We start from the raw sequence: 15380 nt of genomic DNA, 5'->3' as shown, positions 1-15380 counted from the left end.
AGGACACTCAAGGCTGCTGTGCAGGTCGACTCTGTGGTGAAGAAAGCATATGGTACATTGGCCTTCATCAATCGTGGGATTGAGTTTAAGAGCCAGAGGTAATGTTACAGCTATATAGGACCCCATTTGGAGTGCAGTACTCAGTTCTGGTCCCCTCACTATTGAAATATTGAAGTAAAACAGGTTACATAGGAGATACTTAGCAGGTCATGCAGCACTTGCAGAGAGAAATAGTTATTGTTACAATTTGATTACCTTACATTAGAATAGCAAAATTACACATGTGCTTTAAGTTACAGTGAGGTGCAAAGAGACTGTGATGTGACAGAGATCAAGAACATCCAAATAGCACAATTACTCAAGATGCCAAATCAAGAAGGGCAATAAATAGCACTGGACAACAATGAGTTTTTTGGAAGTGTTGCTTCCTCAATATTTTTTTAAATGAATGATAGACTGCTTGAAGCTGAACACAAATATATTTTCAGACTACTTGAATCAAGTAGGAATTTGGAGAAATAAGAAATTAACTTTTATTGCATATAATGCATTTAATTGCATAATGGCACTGATACTTTGCACTAGTTCAACTAAGCTAAAAATAATTTGTTGACTATTTTCTTTTGTACTCAGTGTCTGAGGCTTCTCACTTAAGTATCCAACAATAATCAGCCAGCATTGAAGGATTCCCGTTGGCTGGTACCATTTCTCCAAACTGTACACCATGCTTGTCACAGACAGCACCAAGATCTGTAAGGAAGGATCCAAATGGGAATGCAGTAAATGAATCTTTGGTGACATGTTGCACCACGGTTTTGTATGCTTGAAGCATGTTGTCAACCAGCTGCCCGTGCTTCGGTGCTCTGCAGTTGTCAAGAAAACTTTCAAAAATGCCCTTGAATGCTTTCCATGTGATTTTTTCCAGACCCACTGGAAGGTGTTTGAATTGCGTGTTATTGATGACCCGTTTGATTTGTGGGCCAACAAAAATGCCTTCCTTAATTTTAGCATCTGTTATTCTGACTTGAATTATGAATTGAAATAACAAATGTGGGTAATTTTAAACAAATGGTGCATGATAGGAAAATTTCATGCTCATTTTCATGATCAGCAGCCCAAAATCTATGATATTCAGGAAGCAAAATCTTTGTTGTCCAGTGTAGTTGTTAATCATGGCTAACTAATACTTCTTAGAGAAAGATGAATAAAGGGCAGTATAGAAAAAAAATAGGGGTAAGAATATGAAATACAGGACAGAGGGTTTGCTGGAAATCTGAAGTAAAAGAAAATACTGAGCATTCTTTGCAGATCAGGTAATATCTGCAGAAAGAGAAAAAATGAGTTTATGTTACAGGTGGATGAGAACAGGCCATTTCTGGAACAAATAGGAAAGGCTAGTTAAACAAAACTATTTAATTCAATTCTGAGTCCTAAAGGCTGCAATGTGCCAGGATGGAAAATGAGGTATTTTTACTCAAGCTTAATTTAGAACTATTTTGGAACAGTGTAGAAATCCAAAGTAGAAATTAAATTGGATGCTCTGGACCATCCTATAGCATCTGTATTGATTCCTCCAATATACCTATAATTTATCTATAGTGAATTGCATATTAAATTGGAAACGGAAATGTTGGGATAGTCAAGTATGGAGCTAGCAAAGGCCAAAAGCTAAAGGTAATAGGCATAAAGTAACTGGTAGAAGGACAAGAAACTTTTCTCATTCAAGGCAATAAGAGTCTGGGGCTTGAATTCAAAAAGAGTAACAGATTCAGTATTCAAAAAAGGAAGGAGAGAAAACATTGAACTTTGGACCCATTAATAGAGAAAATGCTTAAAGATTTGACATGGTATTTAGGAAATCCTAATAGTGTTTGGCAGTCAACCTAAGCTTATAAATGGAAATCTGTTCAGTTTTTGTGGTTGTAACTGGCAGGTTAAGGAGTGGCCAGCAGATGTGGTATACTTCGACTTTCAGAAGGTTTTCAATAAGGCACCATAAAACAAAATTATAGCACGTGCAAGTGAATGTAGTATATTGCGATGAACTGAAGATGGATAATTTTCAGTTAAGGAGGCTGTGACAAGTGGGGTGCAGATGTGATCAAAACTGGACCCACCTATTCACAATCAATATCAATGATTTAGATGAGGAAACAAATGCAATATATCCTGTTTTCATGTTGATATAAACAGAAGGGTTGTGTGGAGGATGTAGAGAGATTGCAGGGATCGTGAACAAGAACAAGGAGGAATATTATGTGGGAAAATGTGAAGTCATCTATTATGGTAAAGCAAATATAAATATAGGATCCTTTTTCTTTGAGTGTGAAAAGTTGCAGCATACTAACACAGGTAGGACAAGCAATTAGGAATACAAATAGAGTAAAAATCTGATAATCCACTTAGCAGCTAATCACAAATACCAACAATTTGGCATTTAGTTAACTGGAGCTCTGGTCCCCACAATCCTTTCAACATTAACTCTGGTGCTATTTCGTATGTTTCCTTGAAATTTAGTGAATCCTTGCTTCCAAATTCCCTTTAGTTGTAACAGGTTCACTGGAAAATTTATTATTCTACATATAAAAAACAAAAAAAGGTGAGGGACAAGATCAAAGGAAATGTGTGGGGTAAGTTGATTTTTCCCCTAACTGAAAGTAGTGGAAGCCTATAATGCATGGCCGGGGGTGGGCAGCAGAGTTAAATAATGATAGAGGTGTTAAAGAGGCTCGTAGATAGGCACATGGATATGAGAGAATGGAGGGATAGGGACATTGTGTTGACAGAAACCATTAGTTTAATTGGTCATTTTATTACTAAGTTTCTGGCAGGTGGGGCTCATCAGCCTTGGCAGCAGCCCGCCTAAAAGAAGGAAAACTCTGATTTTAAACCTCAGCTGCCTTGCGGCCATACCCACCCATGGGAAAGGCTTCAGGAGAGGAGGACCCGCTGCATGGGCAACTGCTGTTTCTTCAAATCTTCCTGACCAGGCTTGCGCCCTGGACGGGACACAGTCCACCAGAGGCACAAGCTCATGATCCCGGGGATGGACGGCTGCCTACTAATTATTAACTTAATTTGTTTGGTACAACATCAAGGTTCGAAGTGTTTGTTCCTGTGCTGTGCTCTTCTATGTTCTACATGCATCATGTACAGAAGAGATTTAGATTAATTCAGGATAACATTCTGTGTAGATATTGTGGGTTAAAGGGCCTGTTCCTACACACAGTGGGTACTTTATTAGGTACACCGGCTCATTAATGTAAATATCTAATCAGCCAATCATGCGCAGCAACTTAACACATAAAAGCATGCAGACATGATCAAGTGATTCAGTTGTTAATCAAATCAAACATCACAATGCAGAAGAATTAAGTGACTTTAACCATGGAATGACTGGTGGTGCCTGATGAAGAGTGGTTTGAGTATCTCAGAATCTCCTCTGATTATCAAGCTCAACAGTATCTAGGGTTTATAAAGAATGGTGTGAAAAACAAAAAAAATGTCCTGTGAGCAGTAATTGTGCAGGTGAAGATAGAGGTCAGAAGAGAATGGCCAGACTAGTTCAATTTGAATAAAGTGTTTGTACTTGTACGGTCTCAGAGTGACTTTATCTGTTTTTGTCTTTCACAAGCAGGCATTACAACAGTGGTGTGCAGAAGGCACAATATGTCAAAACTTGAAGTGGACAGGCTACATCAGACCACGGACATCCTCACTGACCACTTTATTACGTACAGAGGTACCTAATATAATGGCCACTGAGTGTCTGTTCTACAGTACAGTACAGAATGAGCAGTTATGGCAGCCGAAAGCAGGACTTGTGTGATGCAACCATTTCCGATGAGTGGTGAAGCCATCTTGAAGAGCGCAAAACGTTCAGAACGTCAAAATGCTGATTGAGATAAGCTTCTTACTGCTAACATCATAATCAGAAAACTTATCAACTAGTTTAGATGCTTTATAAAGCATTCCAGTTAAAAGAGTTCAGATTTTCCCCTTCAAATCATTTGATTAATTTCCCTTCCAAAATTAATAGTTTTAATTACCAAAAGCAAGATAAGCACAACTCCATTACCTACAAATAATACAAAGTAAAACTGCAGTATGTTGAAAAATTGCAGGATAAATTCAAGAACAGTCTTTCATAAAGATTAATAAAATGCATTTTAAAGCATTAATCTTCAAGTTATTCGAGGACACTACAGCAAATACATTTGATCTCAAGAGGGAAATTGAAGTATGGTAATTAAATCAGAGAATACTGGTTTCCTAAAACCACTGCTTGTATGGCTTGCTAAATCATCTCACTGTAGCAAGTTTTAGCTGAACAATGACTTTGATAGTGTTTGTACAATATCCAAATAGATCTATGCAAATGAGAGAGGCAATACCTAGCAATGACTGACACCAAACATCACTAAGATATTGAGGCTAAAGTCTTCAAAGAGCTGATTTATCAAAGCAAGACAACAAAGGAAGTGTGACTGGAAAAGTGTAACCATGGCATCCATCTTCAAACAATAACAAAGCAATCCAAGCTTATTGGACAATTGTGAACAACTGGTTGTCATGGAGTCATAGAAAATACAGCACAGAAACAGATCCTTTGAATTGAATTGAATTGACTTTATTACTTACATCCTTCAAATACATGACTAAAAATCTTTATTACATCCCCAAATATGCAATAATAATAATTTATAATAAATATTATGTACAACAGGATAGTCAGTATAATATAGAAATACAGTGGTGTCAGCATGAATTAAGCAATCTGATGGGCTGGTGGAAGAAGCTGCCCTGGAGCCAGTTGGTCCTGGCTTTTTTGCTGCGGTACCATTTCCCGGATGGTAGCAGGTGGAACAGTTTGTTGCTGGGGTGACTCAATGATCCTTCAGGCCCTTTTAACATAACTATCTTTGTAATTGTCCTGAATAGTGGGAAGCTCACATCTACAGATGTGCTGGGCTGTCCGCGCCACTCTCTGCAGAGTAGAGTAGTGTAGTGTCATCAGCAGATTAGAGCTGTGGGTGGCGACAGTCAGGGATATAGAAACATAGAAAACCTATAGCACACAAAGCTGTGGCAAATGTGTCCCTGGCTTAGAACTAACTAGGTTTTACCCATAGCCCTCTATTTTTCTAAGCTCCATGTAGCCATCCAGGAGTCTCTTAAAAGACCCTATCGTTTCCGCCTCCACCACGCCACCGGCAGCCCATTCCACACACGCACCACTCTCTGCATAAAAATCCTACCCCTGACATCTCCTCTGTACCTTCTTCCAAGCACCTTAAAACTATGCCCTCTCGTGCTAGCCTCTGACAATCCACATGATCAATGCCTCTCATTATCTTGTAGACTTCTATCAAGTCACTTCTCATCCTCCATCGCTCCAAGGAGAAAAGGCCGAGTTCACTCAACCTATTCTCATAAGGCATGCTCCCCAATCCAGGTAAGATCTTTGTAAATCTCCTCTGCACCCTTTCTATGGCTTCCACATCCTTCCTGTAGTGAGGCGACCAGAACTGAGCACAGTACTCAAAGTGGGGTCTGACCAGGGTCCTATATAGCTGCAACATTACCTCTCGGCTCTTAAACTCAATCCCACGATTGATGAAGGCAATGTACCGTATGCCTTCTTAACCACAGAGTCAACCTGCATAGCAGCTTTGAGTGTCCTATGGACTCGGACCCCAAGATCCCTCTGATCCTCCACACTGCCAAGAGTCTTACCGTTAATGCTATATTCTGCCATCATATTTGACCTACCAAAATGAATCACCTCACACTTATCTCGGTTGAACCCCATATGTCACTCCTCAGCCCAGTTTTGCATCCTATCAATGTCCCGTTGTAACCTCTGAAAGCCCTCCACACTATCCACAATATCCCCAACCTTTGTGTCATCAGCAAATTTACTAACCCATCCCTCCACTTCCTCATCCAGGTCATTTATAAAAATCATAAAGAGTAAGGGTCCCAGAATGGATTCCTGAGGCTCATCACTGGTCATCGGCCTCCGTGCAGCGTATGACCCATCTAGAACCACCCTTTACCTTCTGTGGGCAAGCCAGTTCTGGATCCACAAATCAAGTTCCCCTGAGTCCCATGCATCCTTACTTTCTCAATAAACCTTGCATGGCATACCTTATCAAATGCCTTACTAAAATCCATATACACTACATCTACTGCTCTACCTTCATCGATGTGTTTAGTCACATCCTCAAAAAATTCAAACAGGCTCGTAAGGCACAACCTGTCTTTGACAAAGCCATGATGAATATTCCTAATCATATCATGCCTCTCCAAATATTCACAAATCCTGCCTCTCAGGATCTTCTCCATCAATTCACCAACCACTGAAGTAAGAGATACAGAGAGGAAAGGAGAGGGCTCAGTACACAGCCCTGAGGAGCACCTGTGTTGCGTGTCAGAGGTAAGGGAGCCCACTCTTTGCACCTGCCTGCGATCTAACAGGACGTCCAGGATCTAGCTACACAAGGCAAGTGAAGGCCAAAGTCTCTAGGCTTCTTGTCGGACCTGGAGGGAATTATGGTGTTGAATGCTGAACTGTAGTCTAAGAACAGCATTTTCACATACACATCTGGAGAAGATGGATGCTTAAGGACAGTGTGTAGAGCTGTGGCTATTGCATCATCTGTCGATCGGTTGTGTCAGTAGGCGAATTGTGGAGGGTCCAGTGTAGGTGGCAGCATGCTGCAGATGCAGTCCTTGACCAGCCTCTCAAAGCATTTGCTTATTACTGAGGTGCAACATGACACTGGTCTTTCGGATGTGTTACCTTGTTCTTTTTCGGTACAGGGACAATGGTGGATGTTTTGAAGCAGCAGGGCACTCTACACTGGGAAAGGGAGAGCTTAAAAATATCTGTAAACACAGCTAGCAGTTGTGCCATGCACATCCTGAGTATTTGCCCTGGGATGCTGTCAAGTCCCGCAGCCTTGTGACTGTCCACCCGTTGGAAACACCTGTATACTTTGGCCTCGGAGATGACCAAACTGCTCGTCCCACCATCCGCAGGTATCCTCAGGGGCTCAGTATTGGCAACATCAAATTGAGCGTAAAAAAGATTTAGCTCGTCTGGGAGCGAAGCATCGATGTTGGGAACTCCACTGCGTTTGGCCCATCTTGTCTGTGCTGAACTATTTAAACTGCCTAGTGCCATCGACCTACACCTAGACCATAGCTATCCATAACCCTGCCATCCATGTACCTATCCAAACTTTTCTTAAACATTGAAATCAAGCTTGCATGCACAACTTATGCAGGTAACTCGTTCTATACTCTACCACCCCTCAGAGTGAATAAGTTTCCTCTCATGTTCCCCTTAAACTTTTCACCAATCCCCCTTAACCCATCCAATTACGTACAAATATCAGGATTACAGATATCAATAATTGGTTACAAACATGTTTCTGGACCATCAAACCCTGCCTCACCATCAACATTTTGGACCAAATATTTTCAGGCTATTTTACTGTAGTAACAGCTTGCAAGAGTCTGAATGTGTCAGCAGATCATTTGTTCTAGTTGAACACACTGGAGAGATTGGCACAACTTTCAGAGAGCCGAATCCATGACAACAAATCATATACACAAGAGATTCTGCAGATGCTGGAAATCCAAAGACAATGAATGTGTTATGCATGACAGCAAGTGCCCTTGTTAAACTACACATGTATGTAAATCTTGAAGCTGCTTTCAGTGTCATTCAGTGATTATGGTGAACGCTGATACTTTTTTATATACGCAGCAGCAACATATTTTACTCGTGTAATTTTCTATAAGCAATCCTTCCCTCTTCCACTGAATGAACATTCAGTTGACCAAAGAAGAATCGTTACAGAGATTCTGCCAGCCTCCTTACCCCAACTCCTCACCATCTACCTGTGCTCTGATACTATTCTAGCCCTCTCCCAAAGTCCTTCCTTTGGCTTTCTGGTCCACTGAACTTCCCCTGCAATGCCCACTTAGACACTCCCATATTTATACCACCACCACCTTGACTCCCCCACTGCTCAGGCCCTCACCGATTCCCTTCCTTCTACCACTCTTTGACCTTCGCTGTTCCCCTCACAAACCTAACATATTCCCAGATGTCATTAGCCCATTCCTACTGCTCTGCCCTTAAAGTGCCATTACCCTACTCTGTTTCTACACCTTCCTCCTTCCCATCTCCCCCCACGCCCCTTCCCCCTGCCCGTCTACCCCCCCCGCGCCCCTTCCCCTAACTCATTTCCCCTCACATCTTGCTCTTGCCCATCTCCCCCTCAGACTTCCACCCACCCAGCACATACTTTCCCCTTCCCTCGTATTTCTCCTCCCCTTACCCTCGTCCTCTGTGGACACACATTCAAAGCTGAACCACTGCGGCCACAAACTTCGCTGACACCTACAGTGCTTCAAACGGACGCTACAGCAGGCAGTCACCGGCACATCCCGCCACGGGAGTCGGTGCGAAACTGACCTTGAGCTTGTTTAACACGCCGCTGTTCTCCAAAGTTTGCACCAATAGATCCCGCAGCTCCGTATCCTCCTCCGCCGACATTTCGACAACAGCCGCAACGAGCGCTCCGTCCCCACTCGCTCTTTCGCTACCGCTGCTCGCTGCCTCGGCACCGGAAGTAAATCAAATCAACATCATGGGCCGAAAGAGAGTTTCCCCCAACACTTATAGATGATGGTTGTAACCTTTAAAAATATTATAATATCGTCAGCTGTTAACTTTGAAACTGATTTGACGAAAGGTGAGACTCGAATCGAACGCTAGCGATAGCGGTCTCCCCCGCGGAGGCGCGCGCGAGAGCGGGAGCGAGGAGCGCGCTCCCGAGAACTCGCTCCCGGGGAATTTCTGCTGCTGTCGCTGACGTTCTCTTCCCCTGGGCCGAATTGACAGAAATTGTTTTCAAATTTGCTGAAGAGCAGTTTTACTGAACGCGGTCCCTGGGCCATGGGCACTGGTCCATAGGTAAGCAGCCGGATGGATTCGAGATGAAGAAGGAAAGCCCCCGTGTGCCCGTTCGTCTACGAGCTGAAGTCGAGATGCTGCACAGCAAGTTAATTGACTGTTAATCTAAGTTTGGACCGTTACGCGAAGTAAACAAACTTTTACTGGTGCTCACCACCCCCCCCCCCCCCCACACACACACACACACACACACACACACACCTTAACGCTATACCCTCGAAGAAACAAAAACACAAAATGCTGGCAGAACTCAGCAGGCCAAACAGCATCTATGGGCGCAGGTAGTGACGACAATACTCCTCCCATAGATGCTGTCTGGCCTGCTGAGTTCTGCCAGCATTTTGTGTTTTTATTTATTTCCAGCATCTGCAGATTCACTCGTGTTACCCTCTAAGAAATGACATTTCGGCTCCGGGAAAAATCTCGATTCCTTACAGCCCTCATCTACGTCTTCCGTAACTTTATATACATGTCCCCCCCTTAGCTTCCGACGCCCTCGAGGAAACACCGAGTTTTTACATCTCCTTATAAGTAATATTCTCTCATCCAGGTAACATCCTGATAAATCTCTTGAATTTCTGTGGTTCTGAAGAAATTCGGAAAACCTCATGCCGGATTTCCGTAAGATCCAGTAGTAGAATTCGTAATTAGGGCCTTCGGCCCATCGAATCTGCTCCATCATTCCAGCAGAGCTGAGTTTTTACCTTCAACCCCATTCTCTTGCCTTCTCCCCAAAACTTTTGACACCCTTACTTGTCAGGAACCTACCAACCCCCGCTTTAAATATACCCGATGACCTAGCCTGCACAGCTGTCTGTGGCAAAGAATTCCACAGATTCTCTGCCCTCTGGCTAAAGAAATTCTTCCTCATCTCTGGTGGAAAGGGGTATTCTTCTATTTTCAGCTGTGACCTCTAGTCCTAGACTCTCCCCCAAAAAAGAGCTCCTTTTCCCTTAGATGCTTCTGGTCAACCCGCTGTAGATTGCTTGTTGCTTCATACGGAAAGGATGGGTTACTTCAGTTCGGCAAAGAAACAGGCCCTTTGTGCCACGGTGTCTTTGCTGACCATGATGTCAAATTAAACTCATCCCATGTGCTTTCATAGGTATGGAGTTCTGTGCATCTCCGTTCCATGACTGTTCACATTGCCTGTATAAGTGCCCCTTAAATGTTGCTAATGTGTCTGCTTCCAGCACACCCCCGGTACTGTGTGTGTGGAAGAGCAGAAGGGTGGGCAGGGAAGGGGAAACATGCCTGAAAAATCATTAAACTTTCACCCCTCACTTTAAAGCTATACTCTTTAGCATTTGACATTTCTACCCTGAGAAACACTCTGCACCTTTCCTAATCGTATGTACTTATAATTGTATAAGTATGATACTTATAATTGTATCAAATTGTAAAATTGGTTTACTTTCATCAAGTGTAAAAAAGTACAGTGATAACTGTCTTATATACTGTACATACAGATCAATTTATTGCGCAGTGCATTAAGGTAAGTGCAATGTAAAACAATAAAGGTGCAGAATAAAGTGTCGAAGTTATAGAGTGCAATGCAGATCGACAGCCAGGCAGATTATGAAGTCAAGAGTCCACTTTATCGGATGGGAATCATTCGGTAGTTTAGGATGGTGGTGAATATTGGTAGCTCCGGTTGGGGCATTTGATACTGCGGTGTTCACCGAGCTCGGCAATTCGCTTGCGGAAGTTTCATCGCAAGTCCAAAGTGCGCGATTGTTTTGGGAGCGGACGCGTTTATATAGCCTTCGCTTGCCTCGGTCCTGATTGGCTACCCCTGCAGTTGACCTTTTGATTTCTATTGGCTCCCGTGTCTTTAGCTCTTCAGCGTTCATAGCTGGCGTCTCTTTTGATAAGTTTGTTTACGGAGTTATTAGAAGAGAACCACGCTTCTAAAAAAAAATCCTCATGCCTGTTGTGGTGAACTACATATACCTGTCTGGACAAGCCCCCTGCTGACTGCTCCTGTGGCTCCTCTCACAGACCCCTGTATAAAGGCGATTGGAGGCACTGCTCCCCCAGTCTCCAGGATGTCGTATGGTGGTCACTCACTGTTTGTTCCTTCTTCCAGTCAATAAAAGCCGATATCTCGCCTTTATGTCTCAGAGTGAGTTATTGATGGTGCATCACCTGTTTCCTGTGCCAGGACCCCAGTTAAAGTGGTGTCCCTCTTGCTCTTCATGTACCGACATCAGCGACAGTGGATCTTGTCTCCGTACCGCCAGCCAGTTTATGTTCCCGTAAACGAGTTGAGAGCTTAGGTTCAATGCGTCCAACGTAGCTCTTGTGGCAGTCTCCACAGGTGATCCTTTCACAGTTCATTGCCCTTGTCAGTTGCCTTTAATGGTACATTGGTTCTTGAGACAAGGTTCCTTTTAAAGTCGCCATTGGGTGCTAGGAATCAAAATGTTTGACCATCGGGAAATTCCGCTCTTGCTGAATGAAGCGGCAGTGCTCAACAATGCGCTCCCCCCATTTCACCAACATCGGGAGCTCCGGATACAGTAGGCGACCCCAAAGGATTAGCAAGTGAAGTGTTGCCTCACCTGGAAGGGGCCCAGAGTAGAGGTAAGGGAGGAAGTAAATGGGTAGGTGTAGCATTTTGGTCGCTTGCAGGATGAATGGACAAGGGAATCACTGAGGGAGCAATCCCTGTGGAAAGCGGAGAGTGCGGGAGGAGGTGTGAATTTAAGGGCAGGGTGGAAGTTGGAGGCAAAGTTGATGAAATCCACGTTCAACATGAGTGCATGAAGCAGTAGCAATACAGTCAAAGTAGCAGAGGAGATGTTGGGGAGTATTACCAGGGAAGACTTAGAACGTGGACTGTTTTATGTAGCCAATAAAATGGCAGGCATAGCTGGGGCCTAAGTGGGTGCCCCTATTACCTTGAGTCTAGAGAAGGGGGGAAGAGACGAAGGAGAAATTGTTGAGGGCGAGGACCAGTTCTGCCAAACAGAAGGGTGTTGGTGGAGGGGAACTGGTTGGGTATTCTGTTTTCGAAAGACGCAGAGAGCTAAAAGTCCTTCTTGATGGGGGATAGAATTGTATAGGGACTGGACATCCATGGTGAAAATAAAGTGGTCAAGGTCAGAAAATTGAGAAAGAGAGCATGTGAGGTGTCACAGATCTAACTAGGAAGGGACTGAACAAAAGGATAGAATGGAGTCAGGGACTGCGTTCAGGGGGACAGGAGTAGGCAGGAACAATGGGCCTACCATCATTAATGGCAGATAGTGGGACTTGCCAATCCTGTATGTATAGCATGTTTAAAAGGAAAATGGTGGAAAATTAAGCAGTCGGACACCATCTGTAGAAAGAGAATCAGTTAATGTTTTAGAAAAGGTTCCTTCAGTTTATTTGAGAAAGAAATAATTTATTTTGGTTAGAGAGTTCTAAGGACTCGGAACCCTTTTGGAAAAAAAGCACATCATCTCTGATGTAAATTGGGAACTACTTGTTTCTTTCACATACACGAGCCCTATCTCTGAATGCTTCCATCATTTCCCCCGTCTTCTAGACTCCAGTAAATACAAACCTTACTGCTCCAACCTTTAGTCATAAAACGTAGCACCTTTTCCAGTATTGTAAACCTCTTTCAATGATTGTCCTTCCTCAAGTATACAGAGAGCTCTTCAACCCAGAAGCTAAAGACCACGTTGGGATGCTCTGTGTAGCGGAGAGGAAGGACAGCTGCCAGTGCCACCATTTGAAGAGCTGGCAATAGTGGAAAAGATTTTGGATCCCCAAAGTATACATTAGTGCTAGACAAAATGTCTTAACCTTGTATTGACAGTGACTTCACATTTTCTTGGGCCCATTTAAGCCAATATATTTGCAAAGTAGTAATCAAATTACAATGCCCACAGGAATGTAAATTTCCTCTAAAATGTATATTTTTATGAACAAAACTCCTTACAGGCCCTTTCCCTCAACTACCACTTCATTGTGCTATTTTGAACTTTTCTTCCAACTATCAATACATCTGGACATGTTCACAACTTGAAAACTTCCTATAAAAGGACCATCATTTTTTAACATTAGTTATAAATAAATCAATAAGCTCTCACACCCCCATAAGCTGTTACTCTAATCACAACCCCTACCCTTGCTGTGCCATTGATATTTCACCCGTTCTCATAGGGATTATTTTGGTCATCAAAAGCATTCATTAGATCTGGGACATTCAGAACCCAAATCAGGTTTATTCACATTGACATTAGACATGATTTGTTATTTTGTGGCAGCAATACTGTGGAAACATAATAAATTATTACAAGTTACAATCAAAAATAAATACTGTAGTGCAAAAAAGGAATAGCTAGGTATTGATGGTCTGTTCAGAAATCTGATGATAGAGGGAAGGAAGCTGTTCCTAAAGGATTGATTGTGGGTCATCATGCTCCTATATTTCATCCCTGCTGGTGGTAATGAGAAGGCATGTTACAAATAGTGAGAGTCCTTAATGATAGATGCTGCCTCTTGAGCCACTACCTTCTGAGAAAGTCCTCAGTGTTGGGGAGGCGTGTGCACATGATGGACCTGGCTGAGTCTACCAACCTCTGAAGCAACTTGTATTCCTGTACATTGGCAGCTCCACATCAGACAGTGATGCAGACACTCAGAATCTCTCCATTTGTAGGAATTTGCCAGTCTCTGCTGACACACCAAATCTTAGCAAACTCCTAATGCAGTATAGCCACTGACATGCCTTTATCATCATTACATCAATATGCAATCATAGATCCTGTGAGAGCTTAACAGCCAGGAACTTGGAAGTATTCTCCCTTTCCACTGCTGGCCCTCAATGAGGAGAGTGTGAGTTCTCCCACCTTCCACAGTCCACAGTTAATTCCTTGGTCTTGCCAATGTTGAGTGCAAAGTTATTATTATGATACCACTTGACCAGCATATCTACTTTGCTCACATACTCTCCACTGTGGCTAGGCACAGCTCAAACGGCATCTATAAAATTGCCGATGATTTCACCATCTGAAATTCTGCCAATGAAAGTGGCAACATCAGCAATTTTACAGATGCCGTTTGAGCCACAGTTAGTAGTGTAGAGAGGGCTGAGCACCCATCCTTGAATTGCACCTGTGTTGTCACCAAGATGTTATCACTGATTTGTCCTGACCGTGGCTTCCTGATGACAAAGTCAAGAATGCACTTGCAGAGAGAGGTACACAGGCCCAGGTTTTGAAGCTCATTAATTAGTTCTGAGATTATGGTGTTGAATAAACCACAGCCTGACATAGATGTCATTGTTGTTCATGTGGTCCAAAGCCCATTGGAAAGCCAGTGATTTGGATCTGCTGTGACCTTGTTTTAGTGAAAGGCAAATTGAAGTGGGTCCAAGTCCTTACTCAAGCAGGGGTTAATTCTAGTCATGATTAATCTCTCAAAACAATTCATCTCAGTAGATGTGATTTGAGGCAACTCTTCTTGGGCACTGATATAAATGATGCCTTTTTAAAGCAGGTGGGAACCTCTACCTGCAGCAATGAGTGGTTTAAGATGTCAGATTCCAAAGACATACAGCTCAATAGGTTAATTAGTCACGTAAGTGTAATTGGGTAGCACGGGCTCATTAGGATGGGAGGGCCCATTACCATGCTGCATCTCTAAATAAAACAATAACAGCCCTTGAACACTCCAGCCAGCCAGTTAGTTGGCATAGGTTTTCAGTCCCCTGCCAGGTCTACCATCAGAACCTTCACCCTCTTGAATGATGCTCTGAGATTGAGATTACAGGGTCACCTTACTTTGTGAAGGCTTGTCATATGAGGAGTGTTTGATGGTTCTGGGCCTCTGCTCACTAGAATGCAGAAGAATTGTTGGTGGGGGGAGAGAGGCAGAAATCTCATTGAAACCTGTCGAATGTTGAAAGGCCTCAATAGAGTGGACGTGGAGCGGATGTTTCCTATGGTGGGGAAATCAAGACCAGAGGTACTGCATCAGATTAGAGGAGGTTCCTTTTAGAACAGAGATGAGGAGGAATTTCTTTAGCCAGAGAGGTGAATCTGTGGAATTTATGCCTCAGGTGGCTGTGAATGCCAAGTCATTTGATATACAGTATTTAAGATTCTTGAAAGCCAGGACATGTAGGGATATGGGGAGAAGGTAGGAGATTGAGGCTGAGAGGGAAAATGGATCAGCCACGATGAAATGGCAAAGCAAACTCGATAGCCCAAATGGCTTAATTCTGTTCCTTTTTCTTATGGATTCCTACAGGTGTAGTTTCAACATGTGCATAAAAAGCACTGAGCTCATCACCATCACATACAGGAATTATGTGAAGGTTTTTTCTCTCATCGCACTCCACTTATATTTCATAATCAGTTTTCATATGAATCACAGGTTAACTTCCAGC

The 15380-nt window shown here is 43.0% G+C and overlaps 1 protein-coding gene across 4 annotated transcripts in view; it reads right to left on the bottom strand.

Annotated features, from left to right (window-relative positions):
• Positions 1-8648, bottom strand: part of cep43 (centrosomal protein 43) — an 86051-nt gene extending 77403 nt beyond the window's left edge. Inside the window, exon 1 of one of the 4 annotated variants that reach the window (XR_009515215.1) lies at positions 8492-8648. Coding sequence is in view for 2 of the 4 variants with exons in the window: in XM_059986634.1 (XP_059842617.1) it covers positions 8492-8572 (81 nt within the window). In the remaining 2 variants the exon portion in view is untranslated. The remainder of the gene's footprint in view (positions 1-8491) is intronic. The other 3 variants (XM_059986634.1, XM_059986635.1, XM_059986636.1) reach the window with 3 other exon arrangements.
• Positions 8649-15380: the final 6732 nt, after the last annotated feature.

This window comes from Hypanus sabinus, chromosome 12, assembly GCF_030144855.1.
Source record: "Hypanus sabinus isolate sHypSab1 chromosome 12, sHypSab1.hap1, whole genome shotgun sequence".
Classification (NCBI taxonomy): domain Eukaryota; kingdom Metazoa; phylum Chordata; class Chondrichthyes; order Myliobatiformes; family Dasyatidae; genus Hypanus; species Hypanus sabinus.
This window is presented reverse-complemented; position numbering and strand designations above follow the sequence as displayed.